At 38.2% G+C, this 27675-nt stretch overlaps 1 protein-coding gene across 4 annotated transcripts in view; it reads left to right on the forward strand.

The window, feature by feature from the left end:
- The first annotated feature begins 2072 nt into the window (after nucleotides 1-2072).
- The window catches only part of LOC117301333 (kin of IRRE-like protein 2), a 46455-nt gene continuing 20852 nt past the window's right edge, over nucleotides 2073-27675 (forward strand). For 2 of the 4 annotated variants that reach the window (XM_033785240.1, XM_033785241.1), the window contains exons 1-5: nucleotides 2074-2334; nucleotides 4783-4925; nucleotides 6025-6336; nucleotides 6739-7053; nucleotides 7743-7976. In XM_033785240.1, the coding sequence (XP_033641131.1) occupies nucleotides 4874-4925; nucleotides 6025-6336; nucleotides 6739-7053; nucleotides 7743-7976 (913 nt within the window). In that variant the 5' untranslated portion in view covers nucleotides 2074-2334; nucleotides 4783-4873. Of the gene's footprint in view, nucleotides 2335-4782; nucleotides 4926-6024; nucleotides 6337-6738; nucleotides 7054-7742; nucleotides 7977-13234; nucleotides 13268-27675 lie in introns of all 4 variants that reach the window. The other 2 variants (XM_033785242.1, XM_033785239.1) reach the window with 2 other exon arrangements.

Genomic DNA, 27675 nt, shown 5'->3' on the forward strand with positions numbered 1-27675 from the left:
TTGCAAGCAAGCTGAAATAATTCGCAAACACTTTTGGTTTTCGACGTGCATTAGTATGACCACCATAGAAATGGAACCCGGAGAACGCCGAGTGTCTCATAAATTGTGCCTGCGGTTTCGTTGTGAGACCATTTTTATGGACGCGCACACGCCATTTTCGTAACGCGTGTATGGCAAAATATTTTGCCATACATTTTGCCATACAATGACATCATCATTGCCATACGCGCGTATTGCGCGGTATTGATACGCCGCGTCCACAGACGACACAGAGGGTGGTCGAGCTCAGCGTTCTCCGGGTTCTATTTCTATAATGACCACTGAAGTAAACAAGATGGCCATTCAATGAAAGGGCAGTTCTATCTGCCTCTTTAGGGCGACGAACAGATGCAGGGGCCTTTACTGCACAGGGTGGTATACAAACTATAGTTCTAGCTTATGGGTGAAATAGTATGTGTCCTCAATTGAGGCCATTGCGCACGAGAGGGTTAATTGTGTGGAAAAAATGTTTCGGGGGAATAAACATGAAATAATAATATTATCATTGCGAGGGAACTGAAATATCGTTTGTTTGGAACAAAAGAGAATTTACAGGAGAAGAATTAATAATTACTTGTGGTTATGGACATAGTGTGTTATGGTTTACATGTCCTAAACCACTTCCAGGACTAATTACAGACTATCAGTGCTACCCTTTGAACAATGCAGACGCGTCCAAGTTTGAGAACAAAAACTGGGTTGACAGATCCACCATTAGGTCAAATTAAAAAAAATACAAGTTGATCGTCCGGATTTTTCGAAAAAGACGAGGATGAGGGCCCTTTGTTATTTATGATTTACTATTAATTTTTGTTTAAGATGGCCGCTTAGTGTTTCAAATCAAACAGGCCACCAATTCTTCAGTTTGAATCAGTTTGAACTTATTGTATACCTATTAGTTGATCGAGGACCTGTGTTAACACTAACACTAATCTGTCTTTATCTGCACTATTACAGGGTCGGATAATACTAAAAAGATTTGCTGGTAGGCATTCACTAATATTGTTTTCTGAAACAGCAGTTACAAGTCTTCGACAGCATCACGTTAGATTCTGGAAAAGCTCCTAGGCAAGCCCTTATGAAAAGATGGATTAAAAAAATAAATCGAAAACAAATAAATCATGTGAACAAAACAGGATGTGGCCCCCAAAAAAGGATGCGGGCGGGGACGATCAACTGGTATTTTTTATTTAGTTGGCCTTATACTTAGAATCATCAAGTATGCCTAAATTTAGATTTCTTATGGGTGGCAACGAATCCTCCCTGTAGTTAATTAGTTTATTGGCCGCATTATTAGGTTCAATTTGTAAATATTATAGACATAGTTACTAATAACTTACATAGCCTTTAAGGTCGCCCATAATTTTTCCAACCATTGGCAAAAGTTGCGAATGTGACGTTCCAAAAAATATTAAAGAAAAAGATCATCTAGGACTTCTGCGGTAAAAAATAATGCTTGGAAAAAAAGAGGAAAACAAACAAAAAACGCGCGGCGAGGAAATCGATCACCTAAAAAAATCTCTTCTGCTTTCTCCAGAAGACGATCGATCAGAGCATACTTGATCGAAACGTCGAGTAAAGTTCCTCCATGGTTAAACCAACGATTCTTTTCAGAAACACCCCAACTCATTAGAGATAGCTACTGCAAACCTTTCCAAATCGTATTTCCCCATGCAAAGTTTAAAACCCTACTTAAAACATTCGTACATCTGCGTATCCCAATAATATGGCTCTATGCGTGAAGTGCGTGAAGCAGAGCTAGCGCCCTCTTGTGTCGTACCAATTAAAAACCAACTTTCGTTCTGATAAAAAAAAAATGACAATATTGATACAAAAAGTAAAAATGTGAACACAATGTGGTTTTGCGAATAATAAATAAGTAATTATAAAACAAAAAATTAAGTTATTACTGTAATAGTAGATGTGAACGATATCCGAAACGAAATTTAATGTATTATTGGAAACGAGGTGGATGTATGACACGGAGAGTCGGCCCCGGGAAGGAGGACGCAAAAACGTAAAAAAAAAAAAAGGCGGAAACTCATTTCTGTCCGTTCAGAGGTCAGCGCAGTACGTGTGGTTTCGATTCGGTTTATTCGTAAAACATTTTTGTTCTCTCTTCCTACGGCTAGTTCTTTAAAATAACATGCAGCGGAATGATGTATATGTTGACACCATGGATGTACAAACAATCTTCTGAGAAGGACATCAAGTGGAACTTGCATTGATTCTGTTCTCCCCGTGACTTTTTGACCCAACCCAACAAACGGTGCATTGCACATTCAACATTACAAGGTAGGGCCTACATGTAATTTATATTTTGTATCCTCCTCTTACCAGTTTTCACCGTATATGCTTTTTTCTTTGAATTGGGAAAAAAAAAGATTATATGATTAGTATTTTTTAATATACAAACATAAATTAAAACTTGATGGATATTGAAATTTTCACACCACATTCACCCCCCATGACATTGATTTTCGATGACTTCAACCATGGAGCAATAAACTAGACTGGTCCCATTTGTTTTGAGTTTTTCCTGTTTTCAAGGTTAACGAGAAAGAATGGTTTCCCTGTGTAGCCATACGTGGGAGAAACATCTGCAGTGACTACAAGTGTTCTGTGAGACTCTGTGTATGACTCTATATATACTTACATGTATAGCCAGCAGTTGTCTTCATTTTATTCAAAATATTTGTTGGGCCTAGATGACATTTTAAAAATTACCATGGTAATTTGCAAAAAATAAAAAGGATAACTTTCCGTATGGCGCCACCACTTTTTCACTCATTTTTACAAAAAGGGATATATCAATCAGGTAAATTAGATACTATATTAGATTATTTCGAATGAAAAAGTGGTGGGGCCATACGGAAACTTTCCCAATAAAAAAAGTAAAAAATGTGTATAATAACTCACACATAAGCTTTCAAATCTGATTTTTATTTATTTTTACATATATTTTGTCCCCTTAAAAAATATTTATAACAAAGCGTATGAATAAAAAGTGATAGTTGAATCACCAAGCCGATGTTTAAATTTTAATATTTATAATAATATTGATATAATGAGGGTTAAACAAAAAATATTAGAAAATAATGAAAATAATATAAGGCACATGGCTTCCTTATTAAGCCTCTGTATTTTTTTTCCAGAATGCTCAGCAGAATGTTCAGTCACATGATTTGATCATCGTGAATTGTGAATTGAAATAGTTTCTGATGAAACTTTTTCGGTGGCCTTTTTTTTTATATGGCCTCAACATTATGACATATTTTTGTACCTTGTATAAATGCCTAAAATACCAAAGTTTTTGCATTTACAAGTGCAAATAACCAATGGAGCCTTACGTGTTTCTAAGTTTTGGTCAAGGGAGAGGCAAATAAAACCAAAATGTTGTTATCTAGGGACTGTTTACATTGTGCACAGAGTGGTAAAAGATTTGCCACGATTTTAGGGACACCTTGAAAACAGGACCTCCTACGATACATCACAAAACATTTTTGAATGAGCGATGCACGTACGTGATTAGTTGCGATAATGTTACCCTCCTCCCGATGGCCGCCAGGCCGGAGGGTTACGAGATTGTTTCGAGCGGAAACGGTTGATCTGGTCCAACACGTACAATTTTGACAGCTAGTCACCCGATTTGCCCCATTTTTACCACTTTCAAAAATCATGACACAAATTCTGAGGGTACGAACTTAATCCGCAATGTCTAATGCAGCCTGCCATAATACTCAAAACAAAACACCATTGAGGAAATATTTCAAAGAAAAATGGACAAAAACTTACAGAACCAGAGCGAAATTCACAGGTTCAAATGTCGAACCTGCGTGGGGCGGAGCTTTGGCTCCACGCGTGTGACGTGTAGTTCAAAAGATCGTGGCAATGCGTAGGGTGCAGTGTGTAGCCCGGCAACTGTGCACACATGTGCGGTCATCACATGCTTATAGGACAATGCACTGTACATGATTGTGAGTGAGTACACCATGTACGTACATGTATGCACGTGTACTGTTGAACTACATGTCACACACGTAGAGCACTGTACATGATTGTGTACATGTTAATGCACGTGTACTGTATAAACGGTATGAGGTAAAATCTCTCTTTTTTAAAACAAATCTCGCCAAAATTGGGCTCTACTTGTTCTTTGAACTCTCATAGACCTAGGACGAGGTCCAAAAAATCCAATCTGCAATCTCAAAAATTGTAAAAAAATAAATTATTACCGTAATTCAGTCCCCATCTATTCCGTTTTACCACTACACTAAGAATGCCGGTTGTCCCCGAACTGCTGAACGCATCGCGAAGTCACGACAAGTGACGATCGTGCGCATATTATTTTTTTCCCAGGACGAACGTGGAAAATTATCTGCATTCGTTCGTCTATCCGATCCATGTTTTGTGTAGGTTGTTTTTCATACAACAAGTTGCCATTGAGGTTAATGGAAGTGAAACTGCCCCATTTTGTCATGTTTGTTTGAGTAGACATAACCATTGTATTGAAAAACTGTGAATAACTTCGCAAATTTTTCTCAGATTAGCACAAAGTTTTCTGCATGAAATTTTCCCCAACTTGAATTCTAAATATTGCCATATAATACGGAAGCTGAACATTTAGGAAATGTCCTGTCCTTATTTCAATTACTTAAAAGTTACAAACATTGTTGCATTGTGTATTTCAGTTCATGCAACTTAGGTAATAGGCCAACTGTTCATCTTTTTTCTCTTTTGCAGGTGTAAACATTTCCAGCTATTATTGACACTGTATCTTCTTAAGGATTTTATACTTTCTTCTCTGAACGGAGAACACCTGTAAGAAAGCAAAATGACAGGATTGAGGATGATGTGGTGCTTTGTCCTGCTCTTCTACCCACTAAGTAAGTTGAGACAAACAAATTTGTAGAGATTTCGTAAAATCATCTTTGCATTGTGATCGAAAACTGCAGTGTAAAACAGGAAACTGTACACTGTGTTGTTTCATGTGAAATACTTGTGCATGCGCTTAACAAGGCAATTGAACTACATTAATACACGCACAAGTATCACCGTGGCTAATTTGAGACATAAAAAGATAGCAGCACATGCAATGTCAACACATAGTAAAACAAATAAGTATGTTTTTTTTTTTTTTTTTGGGGGGGGGGGGCATTATTAGTTAACACAGGTCTCAATTTTATTTTTTCAGTAATATTGTACACCCTATACACAGTCTTTGGGCACAACAATTTTCCTTTAGGGGAGGGGCACTTCAATTTCTATGAGAACAATTTAACTTTGTTTGGGACTTTGCAAGGGTACCACAGCAGAAGCATTGGGAACCATGGCAATTGTTGTTGGTGCCGTATTTATTTTAGGCCTGTACACATGCAAATGTACTTGTTTTTCATGTTCCATTCTGACATTAAAAATATGTAATATATACAAACATCTACATGTATTTTCCAATTTAAGGTCAGTAATTTTTTTTAAAGACACTGGACACTATTGATAATTTTCAAAGACTAGTCTTCATAGTTGGTGTATCTCAAACTATGCATAAAATAACAAACCTGTGAAAATTTGAGCTCAATCGATCGTCGAAGTTAGGAGATATGAAAGAAAAAACACCCTTGTAACACGAAGTTGTGTGCTTTCAGATGCTTGATTTCGAGACCTCAAATTCTTAATCTGAGGTCTCGAAATCAAATTTGTGGAAAATTACTTCTTTCTCGAAAACTACGTCACTTCAGTGGAGGGAGCCGTTTCTCACATTGTTTTATACTATCAACCGCTCTCCATTACTCCTTACCAAGAGGGTTTTATGCTAATAAATATTTTGAGTTACCAATAGTGTCCACTGCCTTTAAGAGGAGTACATGAATCCAAGCTTAAGAAAATTTTCTGAGTTAAATGTTAGGTTTACTATTAAGATCTCTTGGTTGTGGTGTACTAACGTAAAATACATGCATGTGCTGGTATATAATTTTATTTCTATAGGTGTAAAAGGAGTTTTTACTGGACCTTCGAATGAAGTGGTTGTAGAAGGCCAAACTGCGACGCTGACATGCCGTGCAGGAGCAGGAGTCACTATAGGTTTCTCTAGTTGGTTAGATGATGGAGCAAACATTGCTACAAAAGATGGTGTATTTAACCCTGCTCCCAAATACTCTAACTTTGCTATCTTGAATGCTGATACTGTGAATGGTCAGATGGATCTTCAGATAGCAAACGCTCAGTACGAAGATGAAGGGACATATGAATGTCAGATTAATGCTGATATATCTGATCCGGCAACACTTACTGTGGAAGGTTAGTATTTTAAACCATTGCTCCATGTTTAAACATAGAGCAAATAATTGTAATAAATAGAAAGAGATTGTGAAGTCCAAGTTAGTAACTGTTACATTTCTTGTTATTGCACTCTGTGCCAACAGTACCTTTCTCATCCCCAGTGCACACTTTACAAAGGAAAATTTTGTGCATAAAAAAAAGACCTATTGTATACCAGGCCGTGATTTACACAGAAGCCACAGAGGATATTATGGTCTCGAGCGCCTCTGGTCTTGGCTTAGGTGCCCCGTTAACTTGAAGGTTTTCCAGATGTTCCCTCTCAAAAAATAATTGCAAAAATCATGATAATTTGAAACAACATAATATGAACTCAAACATGTTAAGTAAATCTAATTTCCAACTAATCTTTTAATGTTACAGCTCAAGTAACAAGTGTGACAATCACAGTAAATGGAGCATCCGGTTCACCCGTTGATGTGGTGGCTGGTGAGGAACAAACACTCGTCTGCACCGCCTTTGGTGCCAGACCACGTGTAGGAATAGACTGGACCAATGATGGGACCAGTCTCTCTGGTGATACTGAGACAGAAAGTGTCAATGGAAATACAACTGATACTATTAGCACTCTCCTATACACTCCAACTAGCAATGATAATGGTCGTCAGTTTAGATGTGAAACAACAGGACAGGAAGCTGCAACACCTCAATCACAATCAGTCACCCTCAATGTGCAGTGTAAGTCACTTTTATAGAGTAATGGAAGTTAGTAATTTTGTAACGGAATACAAGATTAGCGAGGAGGTCTTAAATGTTTGTTTAAAACTGTCAGGGTCGTTGCCCGTGTGATGAAGGACCAAACTGAAAGTGATGTCCAATCGCACAGACATGAGTCTGCAAGGTTTTATCCGACAAGTTAAGTCTGAGTCACCACTCTTTTATTCACATTCAGAAATAAGTTTCCCTTAAATACAATGTACAGTCAGAAACCGTAAAAGTTGAGAAAAAATATGACAGTTTGGTCTCAGCTTGCATGAACTCTGTGTTGAATTTCTATTCATGTTGGACGTGAAGTAACTCCTCGTGCAAACTTAGAAACTCTTAATTTGAGACTATCCCACAAAATCCGAATGGACGAAATGTCACAGATGTCAAGGAATAAACCTTAAAAGGCAGTTACATAAAATTTGTTTGATCAAGATTTTTAATGATTACAATAATTCTAAAGCCATATAAATATGTGGGCTTGCATTATGTCAAATTTAGCAAATAGTGTAGAAACTCATTATTGTATGAAAACAAAATAGAATGAATGGGTTGTTTTTTCTTTCATCAAATTAGAAACTTGTTATTCTATATTTCCACTGGTTTGTATTAATCAAAACATCAAACAAACTACATGTATGTTTTCTTGATTGTTTCCACAGTTGCCCCAGTTGATGTAACGGTAGAGTATAGTCAAGGTACAATTACCTGTTCATCCACTGCTAACCCAACCGTAGCTAACAACATGTATGTCATCACTCTGAATGACACAGAGACATCCATCGGGAAGACATTGAAATATGACCCTGAGATGTATGGCTGCACAACAGTCAAGTGTACCGCTACCAATACGATAGGAACAGCATCTGGCTCACTAGCAGATCCTCTGTGTCCAGGTAAGTCATTTTTACAAAGTGTTTCAATCCTTCAGTTTATGGGTGTAGTTACTTGTTGCAAGATCTTAAATTTTAAAAATCCCGAAGTCCGTTTTCTCAGATTCCTTTGCCCAATTTTGTAAAGCTTGGCAGATGTTTAGTAAATTTACTTACAGAGCAAAAAAGAGCGGTTTACCATTTTACCACAACAGTGTGAATTACTTTGGCTTGTGTTTAGATTATGTTATTACATGTATTTAATAGGAGGCTGTTCTGAGCACATAAATAGGTCTTGTCTGCCTGTAGCCCTGTTTCCATCGCCATCGGACAATTTTGTTAAAAGCATAGTAACTTTTCTGTAGAATAACAAATACATCAAATGGGGATGCAAGGTAAACTGCCCTGGATGTCAATTTATCACGACCGTGATGTTAAACTCACGGGCTGAAAGAGGTCGTGGGAGACTTCCGCGCAGCCACGGTAACTTACACTGACATGCAACAGGGCCGCTAAAAGTCCAATGAGAACAGCTCCAGGCTTTAAACCTACATGTATCCTGACCATGCTGTAAAATTCTATGCAATTGTCGCGGGATATAAGTCCAGGTGGGAACGCACGATGGAATTACACCACATCCAGTCATGAAAACTGTCCACGTGGCAGTGGAATAGGAACAGGGCTTTACATTGCTATTTCATCAGACTGATTGGGTTATCTGACATGACTTTGTGTTAGACTAAATAACATGAAAGTACTTATGTCGACACATACATGTATGATCATACATCAAATCAAAATTGGGTCTGTTCAGGCTACAGCTGTAGTGAGGAGATTTTGACATGCTATGATTAAATTTTTGTGGAAGCACAAGACAGCTTTCTGAAGCAGTACAATTAGGCACTGTTTTATCAACCAGAAACCCGTGGATATTTGTGCGCTTTTGGTAACTCTTTTACACAGTTTGATGTAAATTGAGTTATTGTTACTCTGTTAATTCTCTGTTACATTTAACTACTGTTACATTGAGTGGTTGAAACTGTGACAATGTTACGTTGATCTAAGAAACGTGCATGTAAGAAGCCAACTTTTCTTCATAAGTTTTTTAGGACTTGATAATTTAAGTTGAACAACTGTCTAGTTATTAATTAGATGTAAACTAAAAGTCACAAAGCATCATAACTTACAACTTGTTAGGACTAAAACTCCGATTTTAATGCGAGTAACAGTAGAGTTGGCCAACCGCAAGCCTATTGATACACAATGTGTATCAATATTTATTGTTTAACAAACTTGTATTGTCACAATACAAATTACTATGGCAATTGAGTAATTAGAACTCGTCTGAAGATGATTTAGGTTACACGTTGTGAAATCCTGCCCCTGTACAGTTAACAAATTACTGCATTCATGTAAAGATGATTAGGAGAAAAAAATACTTCCTTATGACCCAAGCTTGTTTCTTTCCTTCTGTGATTAAACAAACAAACAAACAAACAAACAAACAAACAAACAAACAAACAAACAAACAAACAAACAATAAAACACACAATGAAAATACACCCCCCCTCCAAAAACAAAAAAAGAAGAAGAAGGTTCTATTATATGCAAAACAGTAATCAGGTTTCAGATTTTTTTTTCATCAGAAATCTCAGCAAAATCAGAATTACATGTTAGTCTTAAAAATCAAAAGAGCATACATGTACAATGTAGGCCTAACCATCACATGTACAGTTGTAGGTCAGCCCTTGTACTCAGTAAAAAGTGACCAAATATCATGGCTGACTGGAAGCACTGACAGTTCATCATAAAATAGTTCACATGTTTGGATTTAAAGACAACTTGTGTTGGTTTACTTATACACCATTTTGTGAAAAGCACTTTATTTACGCATTCTCCAAAACTGCACTTTAACATACAATGTACGTGCACACTACACACTTGTATTGGAATCCATTATACAGTGCATACACAGGCCCGTATGCTTCGTTTTTGAAAGGGCAAGGGCACTAAGGCATTTTTTCTTTGGCAAAGGGCACCCTATGAGGAAATTGTAAATTTCTACTGGAGCATTTCAAGGGCACCAAGGCAATGGCAAGGGGCAACGGAGGCAATCGCCTTCGTTGCCTCCGTGAAGTGTCAGGCCTGCATACATTCATCGTAATGGAGGATTGAAGTCAATGCATACAGGTAAATTCACTTCGTCCCAACTGTGGCAGCACCCCATCTAAAGATGCTGGGATGGGCTGACGTGCGTACGGGACAATTCCCCGACCTTTTACATACATCCTCCCTTACTGTTTACGAAAGGTTCAACTTTCATTAGCAATTTTCAAACACAATGTACACTTAGTGTACAATTGTGTATGTATTGCAAATGAATATTGTTATTCTTAACATTATAAAACCCTGTTTTAATAAAAAAAAAAATTGGAAAAAATGTGAATTTGAGATTTTTGTAATGCAAGATAATTAACAAACACACATTTTAGTTCTTGAAAATTTATATGCAATCAATTTTGCCTTGCATTAATATTATTGTAGGTAGAAAGTTTACAAATTTACGTAAATTACCTTGCACTTATTTTTGATAACTTCATTTGCTAAAGAAAGATAGGATAATTAAAATTAATGTAAAAATAAAACAAAAATCAGGCAACAGCATGCATCCCAACAATGTGTCTTAAACAAAAGTTAACTCCAAAGTTTAGTACAATTTGTGTGTTCTGTAGTAAGATTTACAACGTGTTTATGATTGGCGTAGTGTTCTCAACCCATACAAATACATGTAACCTTAGAGAAACTGCACTTTCATTAAGGCTGATTTAGTGAGCCGCGGCATAAATCGCTGATCGTCACGACTACGCTGTGAAGCTAGCGATGCAATTCAATAACTAGGGAGGCCCATGGGGGAGTAGCCTGTGCATTGGACATGTAGGACAGTGCACTGTACGAATCAATCTATTATTGGTACAGTGGTTGGGACAGCTATATGTACTGTACATGGGTATATTATGATGAGTAACCAACTGAATCTATTTGTTGGTCGGTTTATAAAATCGTTGTACTGTGTATCCCCAATCAGTTGACATTTAAAGGAACATTTACAGATTTGGATTTTGCCAACAAAACATTATACATAAACTGACAAACCTGTAGAAGTTTGAGATCTACATGTATTGGCCCACTTGGTCACGAGAAAATAGTAGAAAACCGATTACACATTTTTGCATAAGACCGTTGCAAAGAACGAAGAATAAAATGCTTACTGAGGGATAAACTCCAAATGCCAAATTATATTATTTATTTCTAATCAAATATGACATTTCAGACAGAACTATTCGTTGGAATGGTTTCTACTACCATTGTCTCTAGAACGTTGTAAGTTTCATGCAAATCTGTGATCTTCACATTTTTTCTTCTTACTACTATTCCATAATGTTCCTTTAAGATAACCAAGTACTCTTAACAAAAATAACAAATTTCTTGGCTCTGGAACCTGTTTGTTGGAACCTTGAAGTGCCAAGTGTATCTGATCCCAAAAGAAAATATTTGAACTATTTATAGATCTACTCTTATCTATTTTTCTAAGATATTTTGACGCTGCTGAAATTCCTTATCATAGTCCTAGATTCCTGGTTTCAATCAATAGTGACACAATCAGTTTCCGACCTGATAACTCATAGAGTCATGCCGAAATGCTCATTGCCATTTTGCCCAATGACCATTGCCTTGTGCCCCCCTGGTCATTGCATTGGTGTCCTTGGCCATTGCCCTACATGTATGTTCATGTATGCCCAGGTATTTGCCTTGGTGCCCCAGCCTTTGCCTTGATGCCTCCCTACGTCATTGCCTTGGTGCCCCTGATCATTGCCTCGATGCCCCTAGTCATTGCCTTGTTGCCCCTAGTCATTGCTTTAGTGCCCTTAGTCATTGCCTTGTTGCCCCTAGTCATTACTCTAGTGCCCTTAGTCATTGCCTTGTTGCCCCTAGTCATTACTTTAGTGCCCTTAGTCATTGCCTTGTTGCCCCTAGTCATTACTTTAGTGCCCTTAGTCATTGCCTTGTTGCCCCTAGTCATTACTTTAGTGCCCTTAGTCATTGCTAAGGAGCCCCTTGAAACATTATTATAATTTTTCTTGTAGAGCTTCCTTTTACCACTAAAAGAAACATTGCCTTGTTCTTAAAAATAGAATACTAGCCAACAGTCTGGTTTTGAGTTTGGTTGTTTTATGTACTGGCCCCATGTTAAAATCACTGACCTCGGGCCTGTGGTCCATTTAGCTAAGTCGTAACAAACAAATGTCAAAAAGGAACTGCCACTCTAAATTCTTTCAAGGACACGGTTTACTTAAAATGTAGGCTACCTTGTAATTTATTCCTCCATGCTTGTACAATGTGCATATCATAAGAGATGAAAGTTTGCTTGTTATTTTTAAATAACAATTTGTATTGATCGTAGTTAGGCTACGTGTCAAAACTGGCAGGCTCTGTACCTGTTGTTCAAAGTACCTTGGCTTCAATGCTGGTTAAAAACGAATGTCAATATTGTTCTAAAAGCATCAAATTTATTGTCTTGTGTACAGGGAATGTACTGTATGAAAAAGAATCTTGATTCAGCAGTAGTGCAGACACTTGTTCAAAATGGCCCGCGATGACGCGTTACACATAAACCTTATGCACGTGGCGTCATTTCAGTAGGGCCCCCTCACCTAGAGGTCAAAAGGAGGTTGTTCATTGGCCAATCCTGTGCGCCGCGCGTACAATGTGCGTTTCGATTGTTTGGTCACCGTTTTACCTCTAAGATGGCGGCTGGATGACGTCAATGCATAATAGGTCTATTGCGGAGAACAGAAGTTATATTTAAATGCCATATTTTAGAGGCATACATGGTAAGGCATTCCTACATGTACATGTACCTCCATGATTAAGGGTAGTTGATTCATGGTAGGATGTGTGAGTTGTCCACTTTAAGTAATACCCTTCAATCAGGCCATGTAAGCTGATCACTAATCCATGCGAAGACACTAATCCCAAGTGTTTCTTGTTTACATGCCTGACTGTAGGCCTACATGTTCTGTATAGCAGGTTTCCTCAGGCTGGGCATGGGCTGTGGTTCGTGGCATCCATGATTTCCTTGCCAGAAATATTATTGACTTGCAGTTGTACTTTGTTTCATTTACCAGAACCTTGTTCATCACCACGTTGATAAACTTAATTTCTTTCCTTTTCCTCATTTCATATTCTCCACTCATTTTAAAAATTTCTTGATGTCCATACAGAAGCATCTACAACAACAGAAATGCCAACCACTGGTACGTCCCTTAGTTGTTTCGTTTTCCCTCATAAAGAGTTTTTTTATTCTGATTATGCTTTCAAAACTCAAGTTGCTTTCTTGTTTATAAATGCCCCTGTCATTTTCAAACTTGCCAAGACTAGTCTTGCTTCATTTAATATTTTCATAGTTTCATTAACATTTCATTTTCAAGTTTCAGTTTTTTTTTCTTGGGAGTTTCCTGTTCCAGGTTTAGAATGTTAAATGTTTGTCATTGACTTTGACAATGGTGTTAATTATCATTAAAATAACTACAGAATCAGTGTTTTAATACAGTGTACATGACCAAGGGACCAAGTGCTAAGCTAATGCTTAATAATTTCCTGCTAAGCAAAAAAGAGAAGGACACAATGTCACAATAGTTGTAATGGACTGGTACCTACTTAGGCTGGCAGCCTTTTTTAAGCAAAACTTTGCTGTCCAATTTGACTGAGCACTAACAAAATTATAATCAGTTTCATTAAAATATAAATATATAAAAATTAGCAACGATGCAATCGTAGAAACCAATTTGTTGGGTCCAGTTTGATAGAATTCTGTGCTTACAGGCGTCAAGTGTGTAGTTTAAATTTTCATTCTGAATTGTAGAGTGTAATTGTACAAGTGTGACGATGCAATGTTGGATTGGAATGCACATCATGTACTCATACAGTACATGTACATGTAGGTAGTGTTTGTGGAGCCTGTAGAGTACATGTACCCAACGTGTCAAGTGATGTTGTCGTTCTGTGGTAAAAACTGTGCAAAGCTTGACGAGACAATGTTTTGAATGCATGTAATCAGAGATCCGAAGCCTTTTAAAGTGGTGTTTTCTTAGTGACCTTTTGGTGTGATCCACCCAGCATGTATTCCTCATGTTCATAACATGTACATGTGTAGAGCACAATCAAATAATGTTTTCGATCTGAATTGTAGGTGTATTTGTGAAGAGTATGACGAGACAATGTATGAATGCATTTAATCAGAGATCCTGTGCATCTAAATGGTGTTTTCTTAGTGACGTTTTGGTGTGGTCCGCCCAGCATGTTTTTCTATGTACATATGGATATTTTTTAATGTTGTTGACTTGCCCTTTTCAACTGTAACTGTAAATTTATTGTTGCCTTGTACAGTACATGTAGTTACCATCTTTCTTACACTAACGATCACAACTAGAGGTCATACATGTACATCTGCAACTGCATCTCTGCATCCATTTGGACAGTCGTCCTGAAAGAAAGGTTGGGTGGGGGGGGGGGGGCAACAGAAAAATGCAAACAATAAGGGAATAAAGGGGTAGCGACAAGTTTTTCAACGTACGTTTAAAGCCGGCAGGGTCGGCGGTCGTGCGATAACGGCCCGAGCGGAAGGCGAGGGCCTTTATCGCACGGCACGGCAATTATCGCACGGTAATTCCCATTCATGATTCATAATTCCCATTCCCATTCTTCCCTTGTGAAGAATCTGTTTCGAGGCGCGTGTGTTGTGTGTACGTGCGCGCGCGGGTTGTGTGTACGTGCGCGCGCTTAGATTGCACGCTGATAGCTATGAATTGCGTTCCGCGTGATAGTCTTGCGCGCCCGACACGCAGAAGCCAGCTTGTTTTAAACAGCTCCAGTGTGCATAAACAAAAGGTTTATGCACACCCACGCGCTCTCCACCAATAGGAGTAGAGAAACTGTCTGGGGTATTTATGAATGCACAATTAATTTATTTTATATTATGGCCCTTAACAATGTTACAAGTACATGTAGGCTGAACAAAGACTATGTTGGGATGGATGGATGGCGATAGATTTTGGGTATCAGGCCTGAAAGAGAAGTTTGTTGTGAAACCAGAATTGCCTCTTAAAATGCAGTGCTTGTTTGCATCAATAGCAATAGCTGCAGTAAAGTACATTCAAAACATGGAGTCCTCCATAGAACATGTCCAAATGTTCTTTAAACTGTTCTGTACATAATGAAGAATTTTTCTAAACACTTCCTTGTGCCAAAGAGCACGGTCAAATAACTACGTTTGTTGTTGTTAACGGTAGTTTAACAATACACATTGTTCAATTTTTTAATCATGATCAAGCAGTAAATCCCACAAAGTATATTAGGGGGCTCTCCGAGAATGTTCAGAACTGTAAGGCATTCTGGACCTAACTTTTGCGTAAAAAACGCTGAGAGATTCTTGCTCTTTGGCTTAAAGGTAGTGGACACTATTGGCAGTTACTCAAAATAATTATTGGCATAAAACCTTTCTTTGTGACAAGTAATGGGGAGAGGTTGATGGTATAAAACATTGTGAGAAACGGCTCCCTCTGAAGTGCCATAGTTTTTGAGAAATAAGTATATTTCCAAGAATTTGATTTTGAGATCTCAGATTTAGAACTTGAGGTCTCGAAATCAACTATCTAAACGCACACAACTTCGTGTGACAGCAAGGGTGTTTTTTCTCTCATTATTATCTCGCAAGTTCGATGACCGTTTGAGCTCAAATTTTCACAGGTTTGGTATTTTATGCATATGTTGAGATACACCAACTGTGAAGGCTAGTCTTTGACAATTACCAATATAAGTGTCCACTGCCTTTAAAAAACAATGTCCTCTGAATGTTTTTACTTGTTCAGGGGTTGCCCTTAAAGACACTGGACACTATTGGTAATTGTCTAAGACCAGTCTTCTCACTTGGTGTATCTCAACATATGCATAAAATAACAAACCTGTGAAAATTTGAGCTCAATCGGTCGACGAAGTTGCAAGATAATAATGAAAGTAAAAACACCCTTGTCACACGATGTTGTGTGCTTTCGGATGCTTGAATTCGAGACCTCAAATTCTAAACTTGAGGTCTCGAAACCTGAGGTCTCGAAAGCAAATTCGTGGAAAATTACTTCTTTCTCGAAAACTACGTCACTTTAGAGGGAGCCGTTTCTCACATTGGCTTATACTATCAACCTCTTCCCATTACTCCTTACTATGTAAGGTTTGATGCTAATAATTCTTTGAGTGATTACCAATAGTGTCCACTGCCTATAACTTTTTGTCAACTTTTTTTTTCAATAAATAAATAGCCATAGTTCTGTTGTACCGCTGTGAAGATTTTTGACTGGTCAGCCGGACCACTTGGCAAGGTGTTTCAGCTGGTCCGCCGCGGTTTCCACTGACATTTGGCAAGCAGACGACCGTCAAGGTCGAACGCTGTTGTTGCTCATCTTTGGTTTTAAAAACACTCTTAAATGTGGTACTTAGGCATTCTGAATGGTTTCAAAATAATGGTTTTGGGGAATTTGATCTCAAGATCCCCCTGGTAGTAATTTCGCAACATGTACCACAAAACCTGTGTATGTAGTACAGTACAGTGCTTTTTATTTCCTCTTGAATGCACAAACTTACTTTTTTGTAAACACCGTGGCTAAGTAATGTTGGGTTACTGTACATGTATGATATTTATTTTGTATTACCAAGGTACATGTAGGCCTACATAAAGTAAACAGTTGCTTGATGATCAGCACATCACATCTACCGTTGTCTAAAAGCGTCATGGTAACAATCTCATTATGCGTGACATCACAAATATTCATATTTTCTGACATTCATATCTCGCCTGCTCTTTTATCACAGGTAAACACACTTTACAAAGCATTCAGACAGCTGGGGTCACATGCATAATGGACCTGCACTGTGAATAAACACAACATTAAAATGCACATTACCCCTGATCCAGGCCTACATATTCAGGCTACTGGTTTTTACTCGTACGCAAACAACAAATTCATGAGGAAATGAGTACCATGTGTACCCTTTTGATGCTTGAAAGTAGGAATTTTTCGGTCCATAGTAGGACTTAGACTTACATGTATTGGTTATTACTCATAATAACTGTTAGCAATAACAACTTACTTGGTAAAGAGCAATGGAGTACTATTGATAGTATAAAACTTTTCGAGAAACGGCTCCCTCTGAAGTAATGTATTTTTTTGAGAAAGCAGTAATTTCTCACTGAAATATTTGAATTGTATTCGAGACCTCAACTAAATGTCGTACCCTTCCTCACTGATCAGGCCCAATTTCATAGCGCTGCTTAGCGACCGATGTTGCGCTTACTGTGCAATTTCTATTTCATAGCGCTGCTAACCATAAGCACACGAAAAGTCATGCTAACCTTCCGGTGCTTACCACACACACAAAAATTACGTCACAATGCAAATCCACGGTAAACACATAATATGGTCGCCCAATTTTTCTGCTAACCTGTGCAATATGGCCGCCCAATTTTTCTGCTAACCTGTGAAATACGCTAAGGCTTAAGCAATTTTGTTCTGCTACAGTAAGCACGCAAATTTGCTTACCGTTAAGCAGCGCTATGAAATTGGGCCCAGAAGTATCATGTGTGAAGTTCTATCATCAGAGGTCAGCGGAGGTTATCCAAATCTCTATTCTGTTGTGTTGGTATCCAAGAAAGAAAACAACCACCCCACACTACACATAATGCATGTAATGTGTGTACATATAGCTTTCTCTATGGTACAACCAGTCTAGTCAGGTCAGATGGCTCATGTATGTAGTGATAAAAGACCTTCAAACCAATACAATACCATACCATAGTCAGCCAACTGTAAATAATGATTGAGTTCTTAGTATGGAGGAAGTAAATACACTTGATTCATTCCAATAGGGTGTGTAGGCCTACATGTGTATGTGCTGTGTAATAAGACATGTTGCGCAATAACTTTGAATTTTTAGTGAAAAATGCAGAGTTAAAGCAAATACACATATAACGTTTAAAACTACATTCATGACATTGGGAAGAATTAATTGTAAGCAAATGGGTTTTTTAACTTTGATAATGTAGGCTTAAATACATCAAGTGAAGAGGATTGTGTAAAGGGAGATTTTTAGAGACCATATCAGGCCGCATAATGGCTTAGACCAAAATTCCCATAGTGGCAGAAAATGACCACAATATTTGACAATCTTTTGCTCAGACAAGATTGTCAAAGAAAAGGTATGGGATCGAATTGACAAATTAATATTTTCCATGTAAATGTAGGCCCGAACATCTGCAAGTGCTGAGTATATTATCAAAGTGCCTATTACATTTTTCTACACCTGAACATACACATTACAATGGAAATAAATCTTATTCAGGCCAACTCAGTCTAATGGAAAGAGCAAGTTGTTTTTTATATCTTTGCATCCTGTCATCAACTTCTTCGAAACCAACAAGTTGATATTACTTTGCATTGTCATTGTGTAAAATACTACATTAGAGTGTGACTTGACAATCTATAGTTCTTGTGTATTGTGTACACAGTATGACTGTTACATGTAGTAGGTCTACAGGTACAGTTGCTACACTAGTGGCCCAGTGTTCTCCCCTACAGTGGTCCGCTGGCCAAATGCCAGTTAAAACTTCCAGGACCAGCCAGAATTCTCTCTGACTAGTCCAGCTAGCTAGGTTATTCTTGAAGTCGCATCTCTACATGTACATGTAAACATCTTTATATTTGTTCAAATTACATTTGGCATGACAATTTTTAAAGCAACGTTTTTAATAAAACATCTGTGAACAAAACTTGGGGACCAGTGAAATGATAAGCTCCACATTGTGTAACAGGTCATGCTGGCTTGTCACTGAAAAAGTATAGGGCAAACCCTGCTAGCCATGTAACAAACTTTCTCCATGCAGCGTGGTTCCGCTGGGCAACTTTACTGCGGCCGATTTCACAAAACGCTAGGATTAATCCTATCTCGAGCTAGGATGAATAACCCGTCCTAACTTACATGTAGGATGGGTTCAATGAGTCAGACGTCTTCAGATAGGGAACTTAACTCATCCTAAGTCCTTGATTAATCCTAAGTTAGGATGAGTTTTATGAAATCGACAGCTTGTCAGTCAAAATTCTCTCTAAAGGGGTCTGGCTGGCTACAGAATTTTAACACACCTCTAGCTAATTTGGGTTGTTCTAAAAAAAAAACTCGACCCCCACGACCCACGACCCCTCGACGTCCGCCCCGTGTTCCAAGAATGTCCCAATTCCGAATTCATAAAATGTTGCTTTACGGCCGAGTAAGAATTAAGTCCCCGATTTAGAATTCACAGTGTGTGATCCGTGACGCAACTTCCTTCCACGACTAGACTTGATTTCAAGTCTGAGACTGCGGTTATATTTATCTGCACCAGCCACACAGAATTGGGAGTATTTACTCTCCGCTTCCGCACGTCACGTGTACACCGATTGGGACCCCCAAAACACGTGTGGGCCATTTGGTCGGTCGGGTCTACAACCTTGCCCTCGGCTTCTAGTAGTATGGTAGTACACCATGGAGGAATAGTACACAGGACGGGAGCGATCGGCCGGAAATGGCTCTGCCTGATCATCACGTAATGAGTGGGCCGTAATCGTACTCGGGCGGTAAACGCAGGTTCCCAGTTGGGATAATAATCTCGGATTGGCCAAGAGATACGCAGGGAAATGCCGCGGTTTTTTATCTGTACATCACAACTGCCACAGGCCCGATCTCAGCAGCCAATCACGCGAATTTGCTTCGTGCATACTACGTGTGTATGGTCTGTCTCGTACGCTGTGTTGTGATGTGCGAGGCATGGTAGTCGACGTCAGCATACAAAATTGTGTGCGTGATTTGGCCGAGGTTGTGAACTGTGGCAATTTCGGTGTACAGAAAAAAAGATCGCACAAAAGTCGAGTGGTCGAGGGGGTCGTGGGTCGAGGGGGTCGAGGGTTTTTTAGAACAACCCAGCTAATTTGTATCAAATGGACTTGTGAATAACCTGACAAACTAGTGAAATGACAAGCTACATGTAACTGAACCTGCTGGCTTGTCGCTGAAAAAAACCATAGAACAAGTTCCTTGCTCTATGAAAAAACTAAGGGCAAACCCTATATACATGTAGATAAACATGGTCGTAATGTATAGCCTTCATCTCAGTTCACGAACCCATAGATGCCTATAATGAAGTCATGACCTCATAAAGATCCAATTCAACCATAGAATAAAGAGTCAATTCAACCAAAGAGAAAAGTCTATTCTCTATGATTCAACACTGTACTAGATACCAGTTTAAAGAGGTGTTGCCTTTATTAATCCAAACAGATGAGTCACTTCAAAGGGGCAACCATGTGTAAATGTCTGAGCCCTGTTTACTTCCTCCATGGTACATGTTTGATACATCATTTTGTAGGCAATGGCAAAACATGTACATGTAGGTCTATGGGGATACATACATGTAATGCCTACTGATCATTGATGACTTGACTCCCAGGTATGCAAGATGCAATCTACTGGAACAGCGAGGGTGTCCCCTTTAAACAATTGAATCAAGCTAAAGGTGGGCTCAAGCTTGATGGGGATACATACATATAATGCCTACTGATCATTGATGACTTGACTCCCAGTTATGTCAAGATGCAATCTACTGGAACAGTGAGGGTGTCCCCTTTAAACAATTGAACCAAGCTAAAGGTGGGCTCAAGCTTGACTTGACTTTTAGGTATGCAATGTTGCAGGCTCATTCATAGACTACTACACATCATACATGTATATGTTACAAACAAAATTACCCACCCACATAAAAAGAAGCTGTTCCAGAATCCAGATAGACATTGGTTTCCTGTATGAAACAATTAGGTTAGTCATCCCGTATGTAGTACATGTATCTTACGTGTATTTGCCAAATCAAAAAATTAATTCTTATGATAATACTCTACAATGTACACTGGACTAAGTTAAGATGGGCCCTAAATTTCACAAAGTGAAAATGTTCGGACTTGAATTGAAAACATTTAGAGTTTGTGTAAATTACAGGTGCAGTCCTTGGAAATGATAGCACTAGAAAAACTACATTGAGCTTTCGCAGCAACAAGCAGCAACAAGACTATACTAGAAAAAACTGCATTATGAGCATTTGTTTTGCTGCAAAAGTTAATGCAGTTGTTCTAATATTAGTTAGTCTATATTAAGCGCTATCATTAATTTTGTTTGTTTGTCAGAATAACATGGCTATCCTTATTATAGATTAAATTGTAAAAATGACTGGATTCCACCTTGTGGTGGTCCAGTAGATTCTTTGTGCCCCCCCCCCCCCATGGTTTTCAAAGATTAACAAGCTGACTAATTATGTGCCAGTTTACAGTACTGTGTATACACCAAAGTGACAGGACAAACCCTGACCACAACAATGAGCCCTTTGTAGCAGGAACAATCACCAGATCAGACACACAATAAATACAACTTGCTGATGACAGACAAAAACAGGAATGCAACTGTTTGGAAGTGGCCATGACTCAAGTCAGTACAATGTCTGCTGATGTAATATTAGAGATTATTACAAGTAGATCAGATTTATGTGACATACTTTTTGATTTAATACTATAGTAGATAGTAGAATGAGCTGTAAAGTGTTACAAACTGACAGCTACCAACCATTGGACCTGTGGTATGGGCCTAATGTAAAACAAAGAATTTTCAGTTGGTAAATTTTGTTCTATATGTACCAGTTTTACTTGTAATACGTTCTGCCTGACCACCAGTGTTGATTCAAGCTTTTAAATGTGCTTTTGGGTTGTTCTTGCAATTAATTTTAAAATAATTACATATTTATATATATTATATAATATGATGCAACTTGCTCTCTAATCCTACCCTTTCATGTCTCCCTGCATTGTTGTCGAACAATACATTTACCACTTTTATGGTCCAGTAACCCTTCCTTTCATTCGAAACATCCTTTGTCCTCGCCACTTCACTCTTATTGGTTCATAGCCCCCAATATTGTTTCTGAAATAGGAACTTTGATTGGCTGTTATTTTCCCGCTTCTTTCTGGATCCTTTCCTTAATCCCTTTCCCCCTCTCTTTTTCTATAAATGGATATGTATTTGTTTGTACTTGTCTTATGCCTCTGAAGAAGGTCCGGATTGGATCGAAAGCTAAGGCCATCTACCCTATTCATTATTATATAATATTTACATATTTATTTATACTATTTATATATTTTTTTAAACAAACTCTTTTTACTTGTAAATGTACTGTTTCGGCCTGCTTGGCCGCCAGTGCAGTCAATAAATAAACCATAATAATATATTTAGTAGGCTTGATATCCCCCCCCCCCCACTTTAGTCTGATTTCCGATTTTATTTTTGTTTTTTGGACAAAATTCAGAAAAATTGGATGAACACTGTCAATGGCCTGAACAGTTTTTTTAAAACCTAAATGTACATGGAGGGCAACCCCTTGTACTCAATAAAACTGTCATACTTTTAATTTTTTGTATCGTGCCTGATTTAGTGGCCTGACGTTTTTGACCATGAGCAGAGGGCCTTCCTGCAGAAAGACTGCTACATAGGCTTGGGCGATATCAATTTATTTTATTCACGATATATCGCCGACAGTATATCGCGATATTCGATACAATCGCGATTAATGAAATTTGACATCATCAGTCTTCAAACTCCAAGTGAAAGTTGTAGAAGAGACAGTCATAGCTTAAGAGAGGTGTTCTAATGACCTATTCTTCTGGTTTTACTCCAAACCTATGGGGTGCAAGATGTCTCAGCTAGCAAATACATCGCGATATTTAATCGATATTGCGATACATCGCGATTATCGCGATTATCGCAATATATCACGATATATCGATATTTCGATTAAAACCAAACCCATCCGATATCGAAATCGTTTCCAAATTAATATCGCGATATTCGATAATATCGTGATATCGCCCAAGCTTACTGCTACATGTACATGCTCGTGGTGAATAGCCAGCAATCAATTTTTTTTTTTCTTTCCACTTAAAAGGTACATTATTGTATGAAATATGACACCACTGTGTTTGAAAACACTTAACTTGACAGTTTGACCACTTTGACCAAGTTTGACTGGTCCACTGGTTTTTTTTGTCTGGCATTTGGTGTGATAAAGATCCATGGTAAGAATCTGTATTCATGATGGTTAGTGGACACAGGGGACCTAACACAGACAATGGTTGCAAAAATAAAACCTGTGCAATACATCCTGAAGTGATGTAACATCCTTTGTAGATCGTAGATTAAAGATAAGATGCACATGTGTTGTGTGTGTTATTACATGTATGTAGTGTAGTATGTATCAATGTAGGCCTACTCCTAGCTCTATGCTTCAATTGATTGTTACACGTACGTATGGCTCTATACTCATGTGCAGTGTGTTGACAATTTTGGGTGTGTCCTCTTCCTACACGGGCGACCACGTGACTCATTGTAAACATATCCCACCCATGTGTCATGCAGATCATGTATACAAACACTCATTAAGCTGACTGTCTGACACTAAATCATAACAATGAATTTGTCCTGTTCACAGCAGTGTACGCCAGGCATACATATTACACCTGTACATTTATCATGTTCTGTTTTGTTTATGTGGACCCTGAGTGCTTTGCACATTGTAGACATACAGGGCCCAATTTCATGAAGCTGCCAAGCACAAAAAATTGCTTAGCATGAAATTTCCTCCTTGATAAAAACAAGATTACCAACCGAGTTTTAATTTGTTGCATATTGCTTGTTACTGGCATTCAGCTGTTGTTTGCTTATCCTGAAAATCACGTGGAAATTTGGTTGGTAATCCTGTTTTTATGAAGGAAGAAATGTCATGCTAAGCAAATTTATGTGCTTACAGGCTTTATGAAATTGGGCCCAGGTATATAATGTACAATCAGGTACATGTATACTTGTACAATGTACAAACTACAAGCAAAGCTGCCAACTCTTCCTGATTCTGCAGAAGGTTCCCTGAAAATAAACAAATCTTTCCATAGTTTAGGCCCCTATGAAATTTATATATTTCTATTATTGTCATCTTTGTTACAACAATGTACAATGTAATATCTGTACCCAAAACTGCGGTGGACTATTTTAATATTTGTTTTCTGTTTAATTTTTAACAATATCTGTACCTTTTGTAGAGCCACATAATTCAGCTTTGTGCCGCCAGTTGGTTTTAAATAAAAATGAATAAATAGATGAATGAATGTTCTAAAGACCTGGGCCCAATTTCATGGCTCTGCTTACCGTAAGCACAGAATCGGCGTATTTCACAGGTTAGCGGCGAATTTGGGCTTCTGGGCGTGCATACTTCATGTTACTAGGCATTCTACGCTTACTAGGCTAGCGCAGAAATTTGGCGCTTGCACGTAAGTGGAGAATCGCGATCGTAAACGCAGAATTCAGCGGTAAGCAGAGCCATGAAATTGGGCCCAGGCCTGGAACTACCAGGCCATGGCCTCCATTGCCCCTGGTCTTGGCCTTATTGCCCCTGGTCTTGGCCTTATTGCCCCATCAAAAGTTTCCCATTGGCTTTAAGATTATCCAATGAAAGTTCCCTTTGCAAAATGAAAATGGCCTTGCCCTTTTAAAGGTGAAATTCCAAAACTGAAAGACCAAATTTTGAAAATCTTTCTGATGAATATGGACACTTTTCCCTTAATATGTTCAATGTCTAAATATCTTCCTGGCTGTTGTTGTACAAAATTCCGCCTCATGCAAATATTGACAGCTTTTTGAGTTTCCTTCGGAGACCACACTACCAGCACATTTCTACCCACATAAAATACACTAGAACCAGTTCTCATTGTAGCGTTAGTGTTTCATGGATTGCGTATGAGGTCAATGGATTATTATTCTCCATATCCTGCAATCCTGAGTACTTTCAATTCCACTTTACATAAATATTTTCCCCAAGGAAGTTGATCAGGGATCGTATTCTTTCTATAGACCAATCCGACGAAACAAAATTGGTAGCGCCCTCTAACGAAAAAAGTAACAACTGCAGTGTCTTTTTGTGCATAATCTAGGAACTGAAGACACTGCAGGAAATGGGGCGCGATGCTCAACACTTGTGCGCCAGGTGCGCGCCCGGATTGGTTTCTTGTTCTTGGTTACTTGTTTCCCAATTTGTTGTTTGCCATAAATTTGAAACAACCCACATCATTTACGTACATGTACATGTACATGTAGGTCATCCGTTGTACTCAATAACACTGCCTATTTCTTTCCAAGGACCAAACATCATGCCTGTGTGGATTTTAAGCCGAGATAAAAAAATACCTGGCTTTTCATTATTTTGTTTTCTGTATGCATTGTAGGATACGGGAAAACCCCATGGAAGTTAAATGCTTTTAAATCAGTTCAATGTTGGTTTGTCGTTTCCTCCATCGGCGAAGGCAGCCATGTTTTTTGTTTTATCCGGAAAGTATTGTTGGTGGCTGTAGCTGTACAATGTACACATACTTTTAGTACGTACAGAGTAAATGCACCTGTGTGTATTAAGCTTGGGCGATATCGATTTATTTTATTCACGATATATCGCCGACAATATATCGCGATATTCGATATAATCGCGATTAATGAAATTTGACATCATCAGTCTTCAAACTCCAAGTGAAAGTTGTAGAAGAAACAGTCATAGCTTAAGAGAGGTGTTCTAATGACCTATTCTTCTGGTTTTACTCCAAACCTATGGGGTGCAAGATGTCTCAGCTAGCAAATACATCGCGATATTTAATCGATATATCGCGATATATCGCGATATATTGATATTTTGATTAAAACCAAATCCATCCGATATCGAAATCGTTTCCAAATTAATATCGCGATATTCGATAGTATCGTGATATCGCCCAAGCTTATTGTGTATCTGTATAAATTAATGATTAAAAAATCATGACAGGGGATGTTGTACAGAGTACATCTACATGTACATGTACATACATGTACATAAATGTGTGTATGCGTACAGCATACAGTGCAATTACAGGCCTACAAGGTGTACACACTTTTTGTTATAATTCAGGCATGTTATTTTTTCTACTTGAATTCTGATGTTTGTTGCCCCTTGGAAAAAAACAGAAAAAACTGTCATCTGTAAATGGCATAAAAAGTCTTTCAAAAAAAATCCATGACCAAGTACAGGTCAGCCAATTATGCTCATTATCATTATCCTACTTATCTCAAAGGATCAAATACCACGCCTGATATTACAGTACGCTGTTGATCGCCTCTGCCGCCCACGGACTTAGAATTCTAAGTGCCCCTTAAAATATTAAATTTACCTTTTAGGTACAATGTATGGTGGGTGGACTCTTCATAGGAGTGCACTGTTTGGTGCGGGTGTACGTGTAGTACGTGTACATACATGTACTGTTAGGCTATACAGACAAATATATCTAACCCTGAGGCCCAGGTGTAGTGTCATAACTGTGTGAACCATATTTCAAAATTAAATGATTTATAGACTTGAGGATTTCCCAATGGAAGTGCTCTTTGCAAAATGATGGCCTTGCCCTCTTTAAAGATAACATTCTAGGTTTGCATGTATTGGGATGTAAATTTATTAGCAGAATGTTTTAAAATTTAATACTTTGTGTTTTTATAAGTTTTGAATTTGAGCATGAAATGTTTGGTTTGGGTTATGCGCATGGTTTTTTTGAAGAAGTTGTTTTGAAATTTAAAAAAAAGCATTTTGTAGTATCCTTCGATGTATGGTAAGTACTTTAAGGCACTGAACACTATTGGTAATTACTGAGACAAATTGTTAGCATTAATATTTACAATGGAGAACTTTTGATAGTATCAAGCAATGTGAGAAACGGCTCCCTCTGAATTAAACGTAGTTTTTGAAAAAGGGTACTTTCTCACTCAAAATATTAAAAGACTTCAGGCCCGAAGCCTTTTGTAGGCATCTGAAAGCAAACAATTTTTTGCGACAAGGGTGTTTTGTTCTTTCCTTATTCCTTTGCAATTTCAACTACCAATTGAGTCCAAACTTTATTTTCACATGTTATGCACTCAAAGGTTGAGATACACCAAGTGAGAATACTGGTCTTTGACAATTGCCAAACGTGTCCAGTGCCTTTAATTCTGGAACTTAACTGAACCTTGTTTGAGCCTCTTGTGACTGAAATTTGTTTTTCTGATTCATCTCATTTTTCCTGACAACTCTCTTCAACATCAACTTCTGCCCTTTTGGTTCCTGGTACAGCTTCTATATCACGCTCCATTTGAGATCTCTTTTTTTGCCCTGAAGCAAATTGCGCTATTCAATCATGGTAGCAAGGATCTCTTAAAGCCAACTTTAGAACCGGAGGTGTAGTTATACCGCACAGGTTTCTTTAAGAAAATGTTGAATGTTTTGGCGTTCAGTTTTCTCAAACCTTGCAAAGTTCCTTCAATAAAAGCTGTTATAAGTACATTTCTTTTGACCAGTTTTGTCCAGCATTATGATGCACTCTAAAAAGAAAGAGCAACCGATTTCACAAAATTTTACCCAACTGTTTAAGTCCACTTGTGCAAGATTTCTTGTGCTAGTGGTACGCAACATTTGTAATTATACATGTAGGCTATAATGCGCAAGTGGACTTCCAAA

This window comes from Asterias rubens, chromosome 17 (genome assembly GCF_902459465.1).
Source record: "Asterias rubens chromosome 17, eAstRub1.3, whole genome shotgun sequence".
Taxonomy (NCBI): Eukaryota; Metazoa; Echinodermata; class Asteroidea; order Forcipulatida; family Asteriidae; genus Asterias; species Asterias rubens.